Source organism: Oncorhynchus clarkii, chromosome 19, assembly GCF_045791955.1.
Source record: "Oncorhynchus clarkii lewisi isolate Uvic-CL-2024 chromosome 19, UVic_Ocla_1.0, whole genome shotgun sequence".
Lineage (NCBI taxonomy): Eukaryota > Metazoa > Chordata > Actinopteri > Salmoniformes > Salmonidae > Oncorhynchus > Oncorhynchus clarkii.
Window position 1 is genome coordinate 62,777,438 of NC_092165.1, and position 19,293 is coordinate 62,796,730.

The 19,293-nt window shown below is 42.2% G+C and overlaps 1 protein-coding gene across 4 annotated transcripts in view; it reads right to left on the reverse strand.

The window, feature by feature from the left end:
- Window positions 1–5,558: 5,558 nt before the first annotated feature.
- Window positions 5,559–19,293, reverse strand: part of LOC139375473 (protein numb homolog) — a 107,006-nt gene continuing 93,271 nt past the window's right edge. For all 4 annotated transcript variants that reach the window (XM_071117290.1, XM_071117292.1, XM_071117291.1 and 1 more), the window contains 3 exons: window positions 15,105–15,263; window positions 9,180–9,281; window positions 5,559–6,935 (listed from right to left, as the gene is read on the reverse strand). In XM_071117290.1, the coding sequence (XP_070973391.1) occupies window positions 5,920–6,935; window positions 9,180–9,281; window positions 15,105–15,263 (1,277 nt within the window). In that variant the 3' untranslated portion in view covers window positions 5,559–5,919. The remainder of the gene's footprint in view (window positions 6,936–9,179; window positions 9,282–15,104; window positions 15,264–19,293) is intronic.

A 19,293-nucleotide genomic window follows, 5' to 3' on the forward strand; every position in this document is an offset into this window, starting at 1 on the left:
GGCTGGACCTCAAATTGCTCGGTGGGTGCTGGCCAATGTGTCAAAAATGTAGGAACATGACACTGCACAGCTTCCAGAAAATAGTCGATTTCAAGGCTAATTTAGGCAAACAGTAATTCTGCTCATATGGATATATGGATGTATGAACATCCAGCCCAAAGCAGGAGGTTTAAAAAATACATCTTACACAATTACCTTCATTGCATAAAATTGAGTTGGAAGTCAGAAAAATATGAACGCATGGCAATTTCCAATTGTTTACTTTCATGTTTCATGAAGATGTTGAATTAATAACTGTCTTCTGGAAGAAAAAAAACTCCTATTACAAATACCTGTTAAATCTGACTTAATATAGCAGTGTGCAGATGAAGTTTTAGCAGGTAAAGTTACTTTTTTAAATATATGCAAATCACTAGTAGCAGAGTCAAAGAAAGGCATCGTGAACACACGGAACACAGGGAACTCACGGAACACAGGGAACACAGGGAACACACGGAACACAGGGAACACAGGGAACACACGGAACTCACAGAACACACGGAACACACGGAACACAGGGAACACAGGGAACACAGGGAACTCACAGAACACACGGAACACAGGGAACACACGGAACACAGGGAACACACAGAACACACGGAACACAGGGAACACACGGAACACAGGGAACACACGGAACACAGGGAACACAGGGAACACAGGGAACACAAGGAACACACGGAACACACGGAACACACGGAACTCACGGAACACAGGGAACACAGGGAACACAGGGAACTCACGGAACACAGGGAACTCACGGAACACAGGGAACTCATAAACACCCAGAAGCTTGTTTTTCTTCTTCCACCATCAATTTATTACATATTTTTAGCTTAAATTGTTCTGGAAAGAAGTGGAATAAACTAATGAAATCAGAGAACACTTGATCAGAGACCAGATCATATTCACTAGATCAGAGAACTGATCATATTCACTAGATCAGAGAACTGATCAGAGACCAGATCATGTTCACAAGATCAGAGAACTTATCGTATTCACAGGCTTGATAAAACTGGTTTGATTAAAAAGGCCTGATAAAACAAGTATGTCAGACCAGAGTGAGGGACAGAGTGTACATCCCAAATGGCTCCCTATTCCCTATATAGTGCACTACTATAGACCAGAGCCCTATGGCACCCTATTCCCTATATAGTGCACTACTTTAGACCAGAGCCCTATGGCACCCTATTCCCTATATAGTGCACTACTTTAGACCAGAGCCCTATGGCACCCTATTCCCTATATAGTGCATTTCTCCTGGTCAAAAGTAGTGCACTATATACAGTGCCTTTGGAAAGTATTCAGACCCCTTGACTTTTCTCACATTTTGTTACGTTACAGCCTTATTCTAAAATGGATTAAATACAAATCCACATCTATCTACAAACAATACCCCATAATGACATCACAATACCCCATAATGACATCACAATACCCCATAATGACATCACAATACCCCATAATGACAAAGCAAAAACAACAGAAATACCTTATTTACATAAGTATTCAGACCCTTTGCTGTGAGACTCGAAACTGAGTTCAGGTGCATCCTGTTTCCATTGATCATCCTTGAGATGTTTCTACAACTTGATTGGAGTCCACCTGTGGTAAATTCAATTGATTGGACATGATTTGGAAAGACACACACCTGTCTATATAAGGTCCCACAGTTGACAGTGCATGTCAGAGCAAAAACCAAACCATTAGGTTGAAGGAATTGTCCGTAGAGCTCCAAGACAGGATTGTGTCGAGGCACAGATCTGGGGAACGGTAGCAAAAAATGTCTGCAGCATTGAAGGTCCTCAAGAACATAGTGGCCTCCATCATTCTTAAATGGAAGAAGTTATAGAACCACCAAGACTCTTCCTAGAGCTGGCCACCCGGCCAAACTGAGCAATCTGAAGAGAAGGGCCTTGGTCAGGGAGGTGACCAAGAATCCGATGGTCACTGAAAGAGCTCCAGAGTTCCTCTGTGGAGATTGGAGATCCTTCCACAAGGACAACCATCTCTGCAGCACTCCACCAATCAGGCCTTTATGGTAGAGTGGCCAGACAGAAGCCACTCCTCAGTAAAAGGCACATGGCAGCCCACTTGGAGTTGGTCAAAAGGTAGCTAAAGACTCTCAGACCGAGAAACACGATTCCCTGGTCTGATGAAACCAAGATTGAACTCTTTGGCCTGAATGCCAAGCCTCACATTTGGAGGAAACCTGGCACCATCCCTATGGTGAAGCATGGTGGTGGCAGCATCCTGCTGTGGGGATGTTTTTCAGCTGCAGGGACTGGGAGACTAGTCAGGATCGAGGGAAAGATGAACAGAGAAAAGTACAGAGAGATCCTTGATGAAAACCTGCTCCATAGCGCGGCCTACCGGGGAACAGTGGGTTAACTGCCTTGTTCAGGGGAAGAACGACAGATTTGAACCTTGTCAGCTCAGGTATTTGGTCCAACGCTCTAACCACTAGGCTACCTGCCTCCTCTAACCACTAGGCTACCTGCCGCCCTAAATTGAATCAATTTTAGAATAAGGCTGAAACGTAACAACATGTGGGAAAAAGTTAAGGGGTCTGAATACTTTCCAAATGCACTGTACACACACTACCGCTCCTTACTCCTGGTCAAAAGTAGTGCACTATGTAGGGAATAGTGTTCCATTTAGGACTCAAACCGGAGAAAGAGAAACAGGTTCTCTGTCTCTTTCCACTGCAAACAGCTGGACTCACTGTCAGGACCACCGTCAGATTAAAGAGGTCAGGACCACCGTCAGATTAATGAGGTCCGGACCACCGTCAGATTAAAGAGGTCAGGCCACCCGTCAGATTAAAGAGGTCAGGCCCCCCGCCAGATTAGAGGTCAGGCCCCCCCGCCAGATTAGAGGTCAGGCCCCCCGTCAGATTAAAGAGGTCAGGCCCCCCGTCAGATTAAAGAGGTCAGGCCACCCGTCAGATTAAAGCGGTCAGGCCCCCCCCCCCCCCGTTAGATTAAAGAGGTCAGGCCCCCCGTCAGATTAAAGAGGTCAGGCCCCCCGTCCGGTTAAAGAGGTCAGGACACCCTGTCCTTCTGACACCGATAGGGTTGCATGTTTCCCGCTAACTCTACCAAAATTCCCAGGTTTTCTAGAATTCCTGGGAATTTTTGAAAAGTTACTGGAATTTTGCACCCCCTAGACACAGATATCAGTTACGGTGAAAACATACATTACCCGCAGCCCTGAACTGATGACCATCATTCACTAAAGCCCTGAACTGATGACCATCATTCACTAAAGCCCTGAACTGATGACCATCATTCACTAAAGCCCTGAACTGATGGCCATCATTCACTAAAGCCCTGAACTGATGACCATCATTCACTAAAGCCCTGAACTGATGACCATCATTCACTAAAGCCCTGAACTGATGACCATCATTCACTAAAGCCCTGAACTGATGACCATCATTCACTAAAGCCCTGAACTGATGGCCATCATTCACTAAAGCCCTGAACTGATGACCATCATTCACTAAAGCCCTGAACTGATGGCCATCATTCACTACAAGTCATGAAGTGATGAACTACTGTATTATAGTGCTTGTGCAAATCATATGGGGAAATCAATCATTTTTATTTAAAAAATAATATCATTGAAGGATAAATAAAATTGGGAGATGACACTGTCCGTAGTGTTAAAATACAACAACAACAAAGTACAAACATTACCACAAAAAAATAAAAGATTGACAATGAAGATGGAAGTCAAATGTAGTTAAGTCCTAACGAATAGTACTATCGAGTACTAGATGAGTACTAATTACTAGTACTATCGAGTACTAGATGAGTACTAATTACTAGTACTATCGAGTACTAGATGAGTACTAATTACCAGTACTATTGAGTACTAGATGAGTACTAATTACCAGTACTATCGAGTACTAGATGAGTACTAATTACCAGTACTATCGAGTACTAGATGAGTACTAATTACTAGTACTATCGAGTACTAGATAAGTACTAATTACTAGTACTATCGAGTACTAGATGAGTACTAATTACTAGTACTATCGAGTACTAAATGAGTACTAATTACCAGTACTATCGAGTACTAGATGAGTACTAATTACTAGTACTATCGAGTACTAGACTAGTACTAATTACTAGTACTATCGAGTACTAGACTAGTACTAATTACTAGTACTATCGAGTACTAGACTAGTACTAATTACTAGTACTATCGAGTACTAGACTAGTACTAATTACTAGTACTATCGAGTACTAGACTAGTACTAATTACCAGTACTATCGAGTACTAGATGAGTACTAATTACTAGTACTAACGAGTACTAGACTAGTACTATCATAGTAAGGAGACTTGAGAGGGCAGATCAGTGGTAGCAGAGGCAGCCTGGGGGTGTATTCATTAGTCGCACACCGTAGCAAAACGTTACGCAATGGGAAACAAGAGTTTCTATTGGAAAATTCAAGTAGGTCCTTCCCCCGTTTGGTTCTTAACGAATACACCCCCAGGGTACCCCATACTGCCGTTCCACACTGCTGCCCGCTGGATCCACATCGATGGTTTCTGCAATGACGATTGAACTATTTACAGTGAGAAGAACATCCAATCACAGGATGAAAACAACGAACGGCAAAATGAGATAGAAAACAAAATAAAACAGCTGTCCCTTCAACACATTCTCTCTTCAAGTCATCACAGAAATCAGTTGCCGTGAGCTGTGTACACGAATGTGTTCTTAATAGATATAGATTTATAATATACGATAGTTTCTTGTATACAGGTTGCACATCCCCTCATTGTAGCTAGCTATCCTCTGTGCCCTTGGCAGAGATTACTTTACAACTCTTCTGTTAGATTTCCAAAGCTATTTTTTAAAATATACCTTAATGCATAAAAATAAAGATTTTGGCATTCTCTCACTTTTTTCTGATTTTTCAAATGTTTTTAGATGAGAACCTCTGGTCTGGAAGCTCAGTTCTCTTTCAGTGCTGCAGTCCTTCTGCCTGACAGGTGGTCGGGAGAGCAGATCATACTCCAGCCACCTGGGGGCGCTGTGAGCTGGACCAGGAGAGGGAGGAAGGGGTAGCAACCCCTGGTAAAGTTGTTTGAGTGTGTCTCGAGAGCTGGGAGGGCTCGGGGTTGGGGTTGGGGCTGGGGTTGGGGTTGGGGTCGGGGCTCGGGTCAGGGTTGGGGCTGGGTTGGGGTCGGGGCTGGGGTCGGGTTGGGGTTGGGGCTGTGGTCGGGGCTGGGGTCGGGGTTGGGGTCGGGTTGGGGTTGGGGCTGTGGTCGGGGTTGGGGTTGGGGCTGGGGTTGGGGCTGGGGTCGGGGCTGGGGTTGGGGTCGGGTTTGGGGCTCGGGTCGGGGTTGGGGCTGGGGTCGGTGTTGGGGCTGGGGTCGGGGTTGGGGCTGGGGTCGGGGTTGGGGCTGGGGTCGGTGTTGAGGCTCGGGTCGGGGTTGGGGGTCGGGGTTGGGGCTGGGGTCGGGGTCGGGGCTGGGGTTGGGGCTCGGGGTCGGGGCTGTGTGTTCTCAGATCCACCACTCCACAGGGTCATCATGTCCACTTCATCCAAAGCAACAACACAACTAAACCCACAATACAAATGAAATGTCTGGTAAGCAGCAGCAGCACCTCCATCTCTCCTTCCTGTCCTACTGTTTCCATCCTTCATCCCTGCTGATAGCTCCACCCACCCATCCATCTCCTCCACTCAGGTCCTCCACTAAGCCAATCCAGGCGAATGTAGAGACTGAGAGAAAGGCTAGTCTGCTCCTCTTCCGTCCCTCACCAACCTGCAAATTCATTAAAAAAGTATCCTCTACCCCATCATCACCACCTCCTCCTCAGTCCCAGTCCACCACTTCCTCCTCCCAGCTTCTCAGTCTCTAGAGTTGGATCTCAAAGGTCTTGTGCAGCTCGGAGGAGAAGGGGTTAGTGGGCGATGGCGTGGTGCGCTGGCGGGAGTGGCTCTCCAGGGCGGCCCACTTGGCCTCGAAGGGATCGGCCGTCGCCAGGGGTTGCGGGGGAAGGGGAGGGGCCGGGGAGGACGGAGGGGGCAGGGAGGGAGGGGCCCAGCTGTCGGCCCCACCCCCGTTGAAGGCTACACTCCCATTGGGTGCCTGGAAGGGAAGGGGCTGCTGGTGGGGGTTGCTGAAGGGGATACACACAGTGTGCTGATCAGGGTCATACTGGGGGGTGGGGTACGCCTGGGGCTGCGGGGTGGGGTACGCCTGGGACTGGGGGGTGGGGTACGCCTGGGGCTGAGTGGCTGAACCAAACACATTGGCCACCATCTGAGAGGGTGTGATGCCCATCACGGGCACACTGGGATGGGCATAGGGCAGCCCGTTGGACATGGGGTAGGAGGCTGGGGCCTGGGTGTGGTAGGCAGGTTGGCGAGGGGCCAGCATGGGAATCGCAGGGGGCAGGGAGGACATGAAGGCCACAGGGGCAACTGCCTGGGTTGGGGGGGTAGAGAAGGGCTGGTTAGGGGCTAGTGTGGCAGGGAAGGCCTGGTTAGGGGGTAGGGTAGCAGGGAAGGCCTGGTTAGGGGGTAGGGTAGCAGGGAAGGCCTGGTTAGGGGGTAGGGTAGCAGGGAAGGCCTGGTTAGGGGGTAGTGTAGCCGGGAAGGCCTGGTTAGGGGGTAGGGTAGCAGGGAAGGCCTGGGTGGAAGGCATGGGGACAATGAAAGCCTGGGTTGGGGGGATGGAGAAGGCTGGTGGGTTGGGGGTGAGGAACGGTTGGGAGGGGGGTGTGGACCCGAGTTGCGGAGCACGGACAGACTTGGTGACCTCCTCGAGCCAACGGTCAGCCTCCGACGGCGTGCGGCGGTGGGAGTGGTGAGACGGAGACGATGTGGCGGAGGGAGGAGCTACAATCACTGGTGTCGTCCAATCACCTCCTAGTAGAGAAAACATCATGGGATGTTTAGACGTTTCGGAGTAAATCCTAATAATTGAACCTGAAAGCATCTTCAAAACTGAACAATTACACCGACAACAGATGATGTAGAAAGAGCATTATCAATAGATTTGATTGATTGATGACAATCATGACGTTGCTAACTTGCTAAGCGTCAGACTTGCTGTGGAATCAATTTAGTTGAATCCAGCCTGTCTGTGTTCTGGTCTGGTGTCTCAGTCCAGAGAAACAGAACCAGCCTGTCTGTGTTCTGGTCTGGTGTCTCAGTCCATAGAAACAGAACCAGACTGTGTTCTGGTCTGGTGTCTCAGTCCATAGAAACAGAACCAGCCTGTGTTCTGGTCTGGTGACTCAGTCCATAGAAACAGAACCAGCCTGTCTGTGTTCTGGTCTGGTGTCTCAGTCCAGAGAAACAGAACCAGCCTGTCTGTGTTCTGGTCTGGTGTCTCAGTCCAGAGAAACAGAACCAGCCTGTCTGTGTTCTGGTCTGGTGACTCAGTCCAGAGAAACAGAACCAGCCTGTCTGTGTTCTGGTCTGGTGTCTCAGTCCAGAGAAACAGAACCAGCCTGTCTGTGTTCTGGTCTGGTGTCTCAGTCCATAGAAACAGAACCAGACTGTGTTCTGGTCTGGTGACTCAGTCCAGAGAAACAGAACCAGCCTGTCTGTGTTCTGGTCTGGTGACTCAGTCCATAGAAACAGAACCAGCCTGTCTGTGTTCTGGTCTGGTGTCTCAGTCCATAGAAACAGAACCAGCCTGTCTGTGTTCTGGTCTGGTGACTCAGTCCATAGAAACAGAACCAGACTGTGTTCTGGTCTGGTGTCTCAGTCCAGAGAAACAGAACCAGCCTGTGTTCTGGTCTGGTGTCTCAGTCCAGAGAAACAGAACCAGACTGTGTTCTGGTCTGGTGTCTCAGTCCAGAGAAACAGAACCAGCCTGTCTGTGTTCTGGTCTGGTGTCTCAGTCCAGAGAAACAGAACCAGCCTGTCTGTGTTCTGGTCTGGTGTCTCAGTCCAGAGAAACAGAACCAGCCTGTCTGTGTTCTGGTCTGGTGTCTCAGTCCATAGAAACAGAACCAGCCTGTGTTCTGGTCTGGTGTCTCAGTCCAGAGAAACAGAACCAGCCTGTGTTCTGGTCTGGTGACTCAGTCCATAGAAACAGAACCAGCCTGTGTTCTGGTCTGGTGACTCAGTCCAGAGAAACAGAACCAGCCTGTCTGTGTTCTGGTCTGGTGTCTCAGTCCATAGAAACAGAACCAGCCTGTCTGTGTTCTGGTCTGGTGTCTCAGTCCATAGAAACAGAACCAGCCTGTCTGTGTTCTGGTCTGGTGTCTCAGTCCAGAGAAACAGAACCAGCCTGTCTGTGTTCTGGTCTGGTGTCTCAGTCCAGAGAAACAGAACCAGCCTGTCTGTGTTCTGGTCTGGTGTCTCAGTCCAGAGAAACAGAACCAGCCTGTGTTCTGGTCTGGTGTCTCAGTCCATAGAAACAGAACCAGCCTGTCTGTGTTCTGGTCTGGTGACTCAGTCCAGAGAAACAGAACCAGCCTGTCTGTGTTCTGGTCTGGTGTCTCAGTCCATAGAAACAGAACCAGCCTGTCTGTGTTCTGGTCTGGTGTCTCAGTCCAGAGAAACAGAACCAGCCTGCCTGTGTTCTGGTCTGGTGTCTCAGTCCAGAGAAACAGAACCAGACTGTGTTCTGGTCTGGTGTCTCAGTCCAGAGAAACAAAACCAGCCTGTCTGTGTTCTGGTCTGGTGTCTCAGTCCAGAGAAACAGAACCAGACTGTCTGTGTTCTGGTCTGGTGTCTCAGTCCAGAGAAACAGAACCAGCCTGTCTGTGTTCTGGTCTGGTGTCTCAGTCCATAGAAACAGAACCAGCCTGTCTGTGTTCTGGTCTGGTGTCTCAGTCCAGAGAAACAGAACCAGACTGTCTGTGTTCTGGTCTGGTGTCTCAGTCCATAGAAACAGAACCAGACTGTCTGTGTTCTGGTCTGGTGTCTCAGTCCAGAGAAACAGAACCAGCCTGTCTGTGTTCTGGTCTGGTGACTCAGTCCATAGAAACAGAACCAGACTGTGTTCTGGTCTGGTGTCTCAGTCCAGAGAAACAGAACCAGCCTGTCTGTGTTCTGGTCTGGTGTCTCAGTCCAGAGAAACATAACAACCACAGTAGTAGCCAAACACCAAGGGGCCCGAGGCTCCTAAATCTATTTCTATGCTCTAGTCCTTACCTGGGTGTGCTGAGGTGGAGGTCGGGGGGGTATGATGCCCTGCGTGGCCAGGAGTCTTGGCCCAGGGGTTAGTGTCTCGGGCAGGAAGTGGAGGGGGCAGTGCTGGAGAGTTAGACAAATATTAGATGATACATACAGACACCATGTTGTAATATTAGATGATACATACAGACACCATGTGGTAATATTAGATGATACATACAGACACCATGTTGTAATATTAGATGATACATACAGACACCATGTGGTATATAGACATGGTAATATTAGATTATACATACAGACACCATGTGGTAATATAGACATGGTAATATTAGATGACACATACAGACACCATGTTGTAATATTAGATGATACATACAGACACCATGTGGTAATATTAGATGATACATACAGACACCATGTTGTAATATTAGATGATACATACAGACACCATGTGGTAATATTAGATGATACATACAGACACCATGTGGTAACATTAGATGATACATACAGACACCATGTTGTAATATTAGATGATACATACAGACACCATGTGGTATATAGACATGGTAATATTAGATGATACATACAGACACCATGTGGTATATAGACATGGTAATATTAGATGATACATACAGACACCATGTGGTATATAGACATGGTAATATTAGATGATACATACAGACACCATGTGGTATATAGACATGGTAATATTAGATGATACATACAGACACCATGTGGTATATAGACATGGTAATATTAGATGATACATACAGACACCATGTTGTAATATTAGATGATACATACAGACACCATGTGGTATATAGACATGGTAATATTAGATGATACATACAGACACCATGTGGTAATATAGACATGGTAATATTAGATGATACATACAGACACCATGTGGTAATATAGACATGGTAATATTAGATGATACATACAGACACCATGTGGTATATAGACATGGTAATATTAGATGATACATACAGACACCATGTGGTATATAGACATGGTAATATTAGATTATACATACAGACACCATGTTGTATATAGACATGGTAATATTAGATGATACATACAGACACCATGTGGTAATATTAGATGATACATACAGACACCATGTTGTATATAGACATGGTAATATTAGATGATACATACAGACACCATGTGGTAATATTAGATGATACATACAGACACCATGTGGTATATAGACATGGTAATATTAGATGATACATACAGACACCATGTGGTATATAGACATGGTAATATTAGATGATACATACAGACACCATGTGGTAATTATAGATGATACATACAGACACCATGTGGTATATAGACATGGTAATATTAGATTATACATACAGACACCATGTTGTAATATTAGATGATACATACAGACACCATGTGGTATATAGACATGGTAATATTAGATGATACATACAGACACCATGTGGTATATAGACATGGTAATATTGGTTGATACATACAGACACCATGTTGTATATAGACATGGTAATATTAGATGATACATACAGACACCATGTGGTAATATTAGATGATACATACAGACACCATGTGGTATATAGACATGGTAATATTAGATGATACATACAGACACCATGTGGTAATATTAGATGATACATACAGACACCATGTGGTAACATTAGATGATACATACAGACACCATGTTGTATATAGACATGGTAATATTAGATGATACATACAGACACCATGTGGTAATATTAGATGATACATACAGACACCATGTGGTAACATTAGATGATACATACAGACACCATGTTGTAATATTAGATGATACATACAGACACCATGTGGTATATAGACATGGTAATATTAGATGATACATACAGACACCATGTGGTATATAGACATGGTAATATTAGATGATACATACAGACACCATGTTGTATATAGACATGGTAATATTAGATGATACATACAGACACCATGTTGTATATAGACATGGTAATATTAGATGATACATACAGACACCATGTGGTAATATTAGATGATACATACAGACACCATGTGGTATATAGACATGGTAATATTAGATGATACATACAGACACCATGTGGTATATAGACATGGTAATATTAGATGATACATACAGACACCATGTGGTAATTATAGATGATACATACAGACACCATGTTGTATATAGACATGGTAATATTAGATGATACATACAGACACCATGTGTTAATATTAGATGATACATACAGACACCATGTGGTATATAGACATGGTAATATTAGATTATACATACAGACACCATGTTGTAATATTAGATGATACATACAGACACCATGTGGTATATAGACATGGTAATATTAGATTATACATACAGACACCATGTTGTAATATTAGATGATACATACAGACACCATGTGGTATATAGACATGGTAATATTAGATGATACATACAGACACCATGTGGTATATAGACATGGTAATATTGGTTGATACATACAGACACCATGTTGTATATAGACATGGTAATATTAGATGATACATACAGACACCATGTGGTAATATTAGATGATACATACAGACACCATGTGGTATATAGACATGGTAATATTAGATGATACATACAGACACCATGTGGTAATATTAGATGATACATACAGACACCATGTGGTAACATTAGATGATACATACAGACACCATGTTGTATATAGACATGGTAATATTAGATGATACATACAGACACCATGTGGTAATATTAGATGATACATACAGACACCATGTGGTAACATTAGATGATACATACAGACACCATGTTGTAATATTAGATGATACATACAGACACCATGTGGTATATAGACATGGTAATATTAGATGATACATACAGACACCATGTGGTATATAGACATGGTAATATTAGATGATACATACAGACACCATGTTGTATATAGACATGGTAATATTAGATGATACATACAGACACCATGTGGTATATAGACATGGTAATATTAGATGATACATACAGACACCATGTTGTATATAGACATGGTAATATTAGATGATACATACAGACACCATGTTGTATATAGACATGGTAATATTAGATGATACATACAGACACCATGTGGTAATATTAGATGATACATACAGACACCATGTTGTATATAGACATGGTAATATTAGATGATACATACAGACACCATGTGGTATATAGACATGGTAATATTAGATGATACATACAGACACCATGTGGTATATAGACATGGTAATACTAGATGATACATACAGACACCATGTGGTATATAGACATGGTAATATTAGATGATACATACAGACACCATGTGGTAATATTAGATGATACATACAGACACCATGTGGTATATAGACATGGTAATATTAGATGATACATACAGACACCATGTTGTATATAGACATGGTAATATTAGATGATACATACAGACACCATGTTGTATATAGACATGGTAATACTAGATGATACATACAGACACCATGTGGTATATAGACATGGTAATATTAGATGATACATACAGACACCATGTGGTAATATTAGATGATACATACAGACACCATGTGGTAATATTAGATGATACATACAGACACCATGTTGTAATATTAGATGATACATACAGACACCATGTGGTATATAGACATGGTAATATTAGATGATACATACAGACACCATGTTGTAATATTAGATGATACATACAGACACCATGTGGTAATATTAGATGATACATACAGACACCATGTGGTAATATTAGATGATACATACAGACACCATGTGGTAATATTAGATGATACATACAGACACCATGTTGTATATAGACATGGTAATATTAGATGATACATACAGACACCATGTGGTAATATTAGATGATACACACAGACACCATGTTGTAATATTAGATGATACATACAGACACCATGTGGTAATATTAGATGATACATACAGACACCATGTGGTAATATTAGATGATACATACAGACACCATGTTGTATATAGACATGATAATATTAGATGATACATACAGACACCATGTGGTAATATTAGATGATACATACAGACACCATGTTGTATATAGACATGGTAATATTAGATGATACATACAGACACCATGTGGTAATATTAGATGATACATACAGACACCATGTGGTAATATTAGATGATACATACAGACACCATGTTGTATATAGACATGGTAATATTAGATGATACATACAGACACCATGTGGTAATATTAGATGATACATACAGACACCATGTGGTATATAGACATGGTAATATTAGATGATACATACAGACACCATGTGGTAATATGACATGATACATACAGACACCATGTGGTATATAGACATGGTAATATTAGATGATACATACAGACACCATGTGGTAATATTAGATGATACATACAGACACCATGTGGTATATAGACATGGTAATATTAGATGATACATACAGACACCATGTGGTATATAGACATGGTAATATTAGATGATACATACAGACACCATGTGGTATATAGACATGGTAATATTAGATGATACATACAGACACCATGTGGTATATAGACATGGTAATATTAGATGATACATACAGACACCATGTGGTATATAGACATGGTAATACTAGATGATACATACAGACACCATGTGGTATATAGACATGGTAATATTAGATGATACATACAGACACCATGTGGTAATATTAGATGATACATACAGACACCATGTGGTATATAGACATGGTAATATTAGATGATACATACAGACACCATGTGGTAATATTAGATGATACATACAGACACCATGTGGTATATAGACATGGTAATATTAGATGATACATACAGACACCATGTTGTAATATTAGATGATACATACAGACACCATGTGGTATATAGACATGGTAATATTAGATGATACATACAGACACCATGTGGTATATAGACATGGTAATATTAGATGATACATACAGACACCATGTTGTAATATTAGATGATACATACAGACACCATGTGGTATATAGACATGGTAATATTAGATGATACATACAGACACCATGTTGTATATAGACATGGTAATATTAGATGATACATACAGACACCATGTGGTAATATTAGATGATACATACAGACACCATGTGGTAATATTAGATGATACATACAGACACCATGTGGTAATATTAGATGATACATACAGACACCATGTTGTAATATTAGATGATACATACAGACACCATGTGGTAATAATAGATGATACATACAGACACCATGTGGTATATAGACATGGTAATATTAGATGATACATACAGACACCATGTGGTAATATTAGATGATACATACAGACACCATGTTGTATATAGACATGGTAATATTAGATGATACATACAGACACCATGTGGTAATATTAGATGATACATACAGACACCATGTTGTATATAGACATGGTAATATTAGATGATACATACAGACACCATGTGGTAATATTAGATGATACATACAGACACCATGTTGTAATATTAGATGATACATACAGACACCATGTGGTAATATTAGATGATACATACAGACACCATGTGGTATATAGACATGGTAATATTAGATGATACATACAGACACCATGTGGTAATATTAGATGATACATACAGACACCATGTGGTAATATTAGATGATACATACAGACACCATGTGGTAATATAGACATGGTAATATTAGATGATACATACAGACACCATGTGGTATATAGACATGGTAATATTAGATGATACATACAGACACCATGTGGTATATAGACATGGTAATATTAGATGAAGCACTTCATCACGTGTTATTCAAAATGCAGGGAGACAAGGCCTAGAAAAATGCACGTGAACTTGTGTTATTGTGTGTGTGGGCTGTCTTGGTTTGTGTTGCAGTGGAGTGTAGTTACCTGGCTGAGCCCCCGGGGGCGCTACAGGTGACTGTGGGGTGGAGGTTGGTCGGGGCATGGGGGCCTGGGAGAAGGGGTCTTCAGGAGGCCCACTGAAGGCTGAGGCGATCTGGGTACACAAAGAGCTGATGCTGTCGCCCTCTCCCTCCACCTCTGGGACTGGAGGAATGGGACATGGACATTTTTCAGACATTCAGCCATGAGGCACCCTCACAAAAAAACATGATGTGTGCTGTCTGGGGGCGCTGAGGACGGAGCAGAAGACACATTTCTGTTGTATTGTAGTGGACAGAATCATTATGGACAATACTGTTGTATTGTAGTGGACAGAAACATTATGGACAATACTGTTGTATTGTAGTGGACAGAATCATTATGGACAATACTGTTGTATTGTAGTGGACAGAATCATTATGGACAATACTGTTGTATTGTAGTGGACAGAAACATTATGGACAATACTGTTGTATTGTAGTGGACAGAATCATTATGGACAATACTGTTGTATTGTAGTGGACAGAATCATTATGGACAATACTGTTGTATTGTAGTGGACAGAAACATTATGGACAATACTGTTGTAGTGTAGTGGACAGAATCATTATGGACAATACTGTTGTGTTGTAGTGGACAGAATCATTATGGACAATACTGTTGTGTTGTAGTGGACAGAATCATTATGGACAATACTGTTGTATTGTAGTGGACAGAATCATTATGGACAATACTGTTGTGTTGTAGTGGACAGAATCATTATGGACAATACTGTTGAATTGTAGTGGACAGAATCATTATGGACAATACTGTTGTGTTGTAGTGGACAGAATCATTATGGACAATACTGTTGTAGTGTAGTGGACAGAATCATTATGGACAATTCTGTTGAATTGTAGTGGACAGAATCATTATGGACAATACTGTTGTATTGTAGTGGACAGAATCATTATGGACAATACTGTTGTAGTGTAGTGGACAGAATCATTATGGACAATACTGTTGAATTGTAGTGGACAGAATCATTATGGACAATACTGTTGTATTGTAGTGGACAGAATCATTATGGACAATACTGTTGTATTGTAGTGGACAGAATCATTATGGACAATACTGTTGTATTGTAGTGGACAGAATCATTATGGACAATACGGTTGTATTGTAGTGGACAGAAACATTATGGACAATACTGTTGTATTGTAGTGGACAGAAACATTATGGACAATACTGTTGTAGTGTAGTGGACAGAATCATTATGGACAATACTGTTGTATTGTAGTGGACAGAAACATTATGGACAATACTGTTGTATTGTAGTGGACAGAATCATTATGGACAATACTGTTGTATTGTAGTGGACAGAAACATTATGGACAATACTGTTGTATTGTAGTGGACAGAATCATTATGGACAATACTGTTGTATTGTAGTGGACAGAATCATTATGGACAATACTGTTGTATTGTAGTGGACAGAAACATTATGGACAATACTGTTGTATTGTAGTGGACAGAATCATTATGGACAATACTGTTGTATTGTAGTGGACAGAATCATTATGGACAATACTGTTGTATTGTAGTGGACAGAATCATTATGGACAATACTGTTGTAGTGTAGTGGACAGAATCATTATGGACAATACTGTTGTGTTGTAGTGGACAGAATCATTATGGACAATACTGTTGTGTTGTAGTGGACAGAATCATTATGGACAATACTGTTGTATTGTAGTGGACAGAATCATTATGGACAATACTGTTGTGTTGTAGTGGACAGAATCATTATGGACAATACTGTTGAATTGTAGTGGACAGAATCATTATGGACAATACTGTTGTGTTATAGTGGACAGAATCATTATGGACAATACTGTTGTAGTGTAGTGGACAGAATCATTATGGACAATACTGTTGTATTGTAGTGGACAGAATCATTATGGACAATACTGTTGTATTGTAGTGGACAGAATCATTATGGACAATACTGTTGTGTTGTAGTGGACAGAATCATTATGGACAATACTGTTGTAGTGTAGTGGACAGAATCATTATGGACAATACTGTTGTGTTGTAGTGGACAGAATCATTATGGACAATACTGTTGTATTGTAGTGGACAGAATCATTATGGACAATACTGTTGTGTTGTAGTGGACAGAATCATTATGGACAATACTGTTGTAGTGTAGTGGACAGAATCATTATGGACAATACTGTTGTAGTGTAGTGGACAGAATCATTATGGACAATACTGTTGTATTGTAGTGGACAGAATCATTATGGACAATACTGTTGTATTGTAGTGGACAGAATCATTATGGACAATACTGTTGTAGTGTAGTGGACAGAATCATTATGGACAATACTGTTGTAGTGTAGTGGACAGAATCATTATGGACAATACTGTTGTATTGTATTGGACAGAATCATTATGGACAATACTGTTGTATTGTAGTGGACAGAATCATTATGGACAATACTGTTGTATTGTAGTGGACAGAAACATTATGGACAATACTGTTGTATTGTAGTGGACAGAATCATTATGGACAATACTGTTGTATTGTAGTGGACAGAATCATTATGGACAATACTGTTGTAGTGTAGTGGACAGAATCATTATGGACAATACTGTTGTAGTGTAGTGGACAGAATCATTATGGACAATACTGTTGTATTGTAGTGGACAGAAACATTATGGACAATACTGTTGTATTGTAGTGGACAGAATCATTATGGACAATACTGTTGTATTGTAGTGGACAGAATCATTATGGACAATACTGTTGTATTGTAGTGGACAGAATCATTATGGACAATACTGTTGTATTGTAGTGGACAGAATCATTATGGACAATACTGTTGAATTGTATTGGACAGAAACATTATGGACAAAAACATTCTGAAAACCAAAGGTCACATAGCAAGCCACTGATGCCTAATATTGTTTCATACATGGTTACAAAGTGATGTATTGATCTATTGTAGGTGAATGAGACAAGAGTTTACCCACATCTGACCTGTGTTGTTCATGGTGAGGTCAGACTAGCTAGACTGACCTGTGTTGTTCATGGTGAGGTCAGACTAGCTAGACTGACCTGTGTTGTTCATGGTGAGGTCAGACTAGCTACAGACTGACCTGTGTTGTTCATGGTGAGGTCAGACTAGCTACAGACTGACCTGTGTTGTTCATGGTGAGGTCAGACTAGCTAGACTGACCTGTGTTGTTCATGGTGAGGTCAGACTAGCTAGACTGACCTGTGTTGTTCATGGTGAGGTCAGACTAGCTAGACTGACCTGTGTTGTTCATGGTGAGGTCAGACTAGCTACAGACTGACCTGTGTTGTTCATGGTGAGGTCAGACTAGCTACAGACTGACCTGTGTTGTTCATGGTGAGGTCAGACTAGCTACAGACTGACCTGTGTTGTTCATGGTGAGGTCAGACTAGCTACAGACTGACCTGTGTTGTTCATGGTGAGGTCAGACTAGCTACAGACTGACCTGTGTTGTTCATGGTGAGGTCAGACTAGCTAGACTGACCTGTGTTGTTCATGGTGAGGTCAGACTAGCTACAGACTGACCTGTGTTGTTCATGGTGAGGTCAGACTAGCTACAGACAGACCTGTGTTGTTCATGGTGAGGTCAGACTAGCTAGACTGACCTGTGTTGTTCATGGTGAGGTCAGACTAGCTACAGACTGACCTGTGTTGTTCATGGTGAGGTCAGACTAGCTAGACTGACCTGTGTTGTTCATGGTGAGGTCAGACTAGCTACAGACTGACCTGTGTTGTTCATGGTGAGGTCAGACTAGCTAGACTGACCTGTGTTGTTCATGGTGAGGTCAGACTAGCTACAGACTGACCTGTGTTGTTCATGGTGAGGTCAGACTAGCTAGACTGACCTGTGTTGTTCATGGTGAGGTCAGACTAGCTACAGACTGACCTGTGTTGTTCATGGTGAGGTCAGACTAGCTAGACTGACCTGTGTTGTTCATGGTGAGGTCAGACTAGCTACAGACTGACCTGTGTTGTTCATGGTGAGGTCAGACTAGCTACAGACTGACCTGTGTTGTTCATGGTGAGGTCAGACTAGCTAGACTGACCTGTGTTGTTCATGGTGAGGTCAGACTAGCTACAGACTGACCTGTGTTGTTCATGGTGAGGTCAGACTAGCTAGACTGACCTGTGTTGTT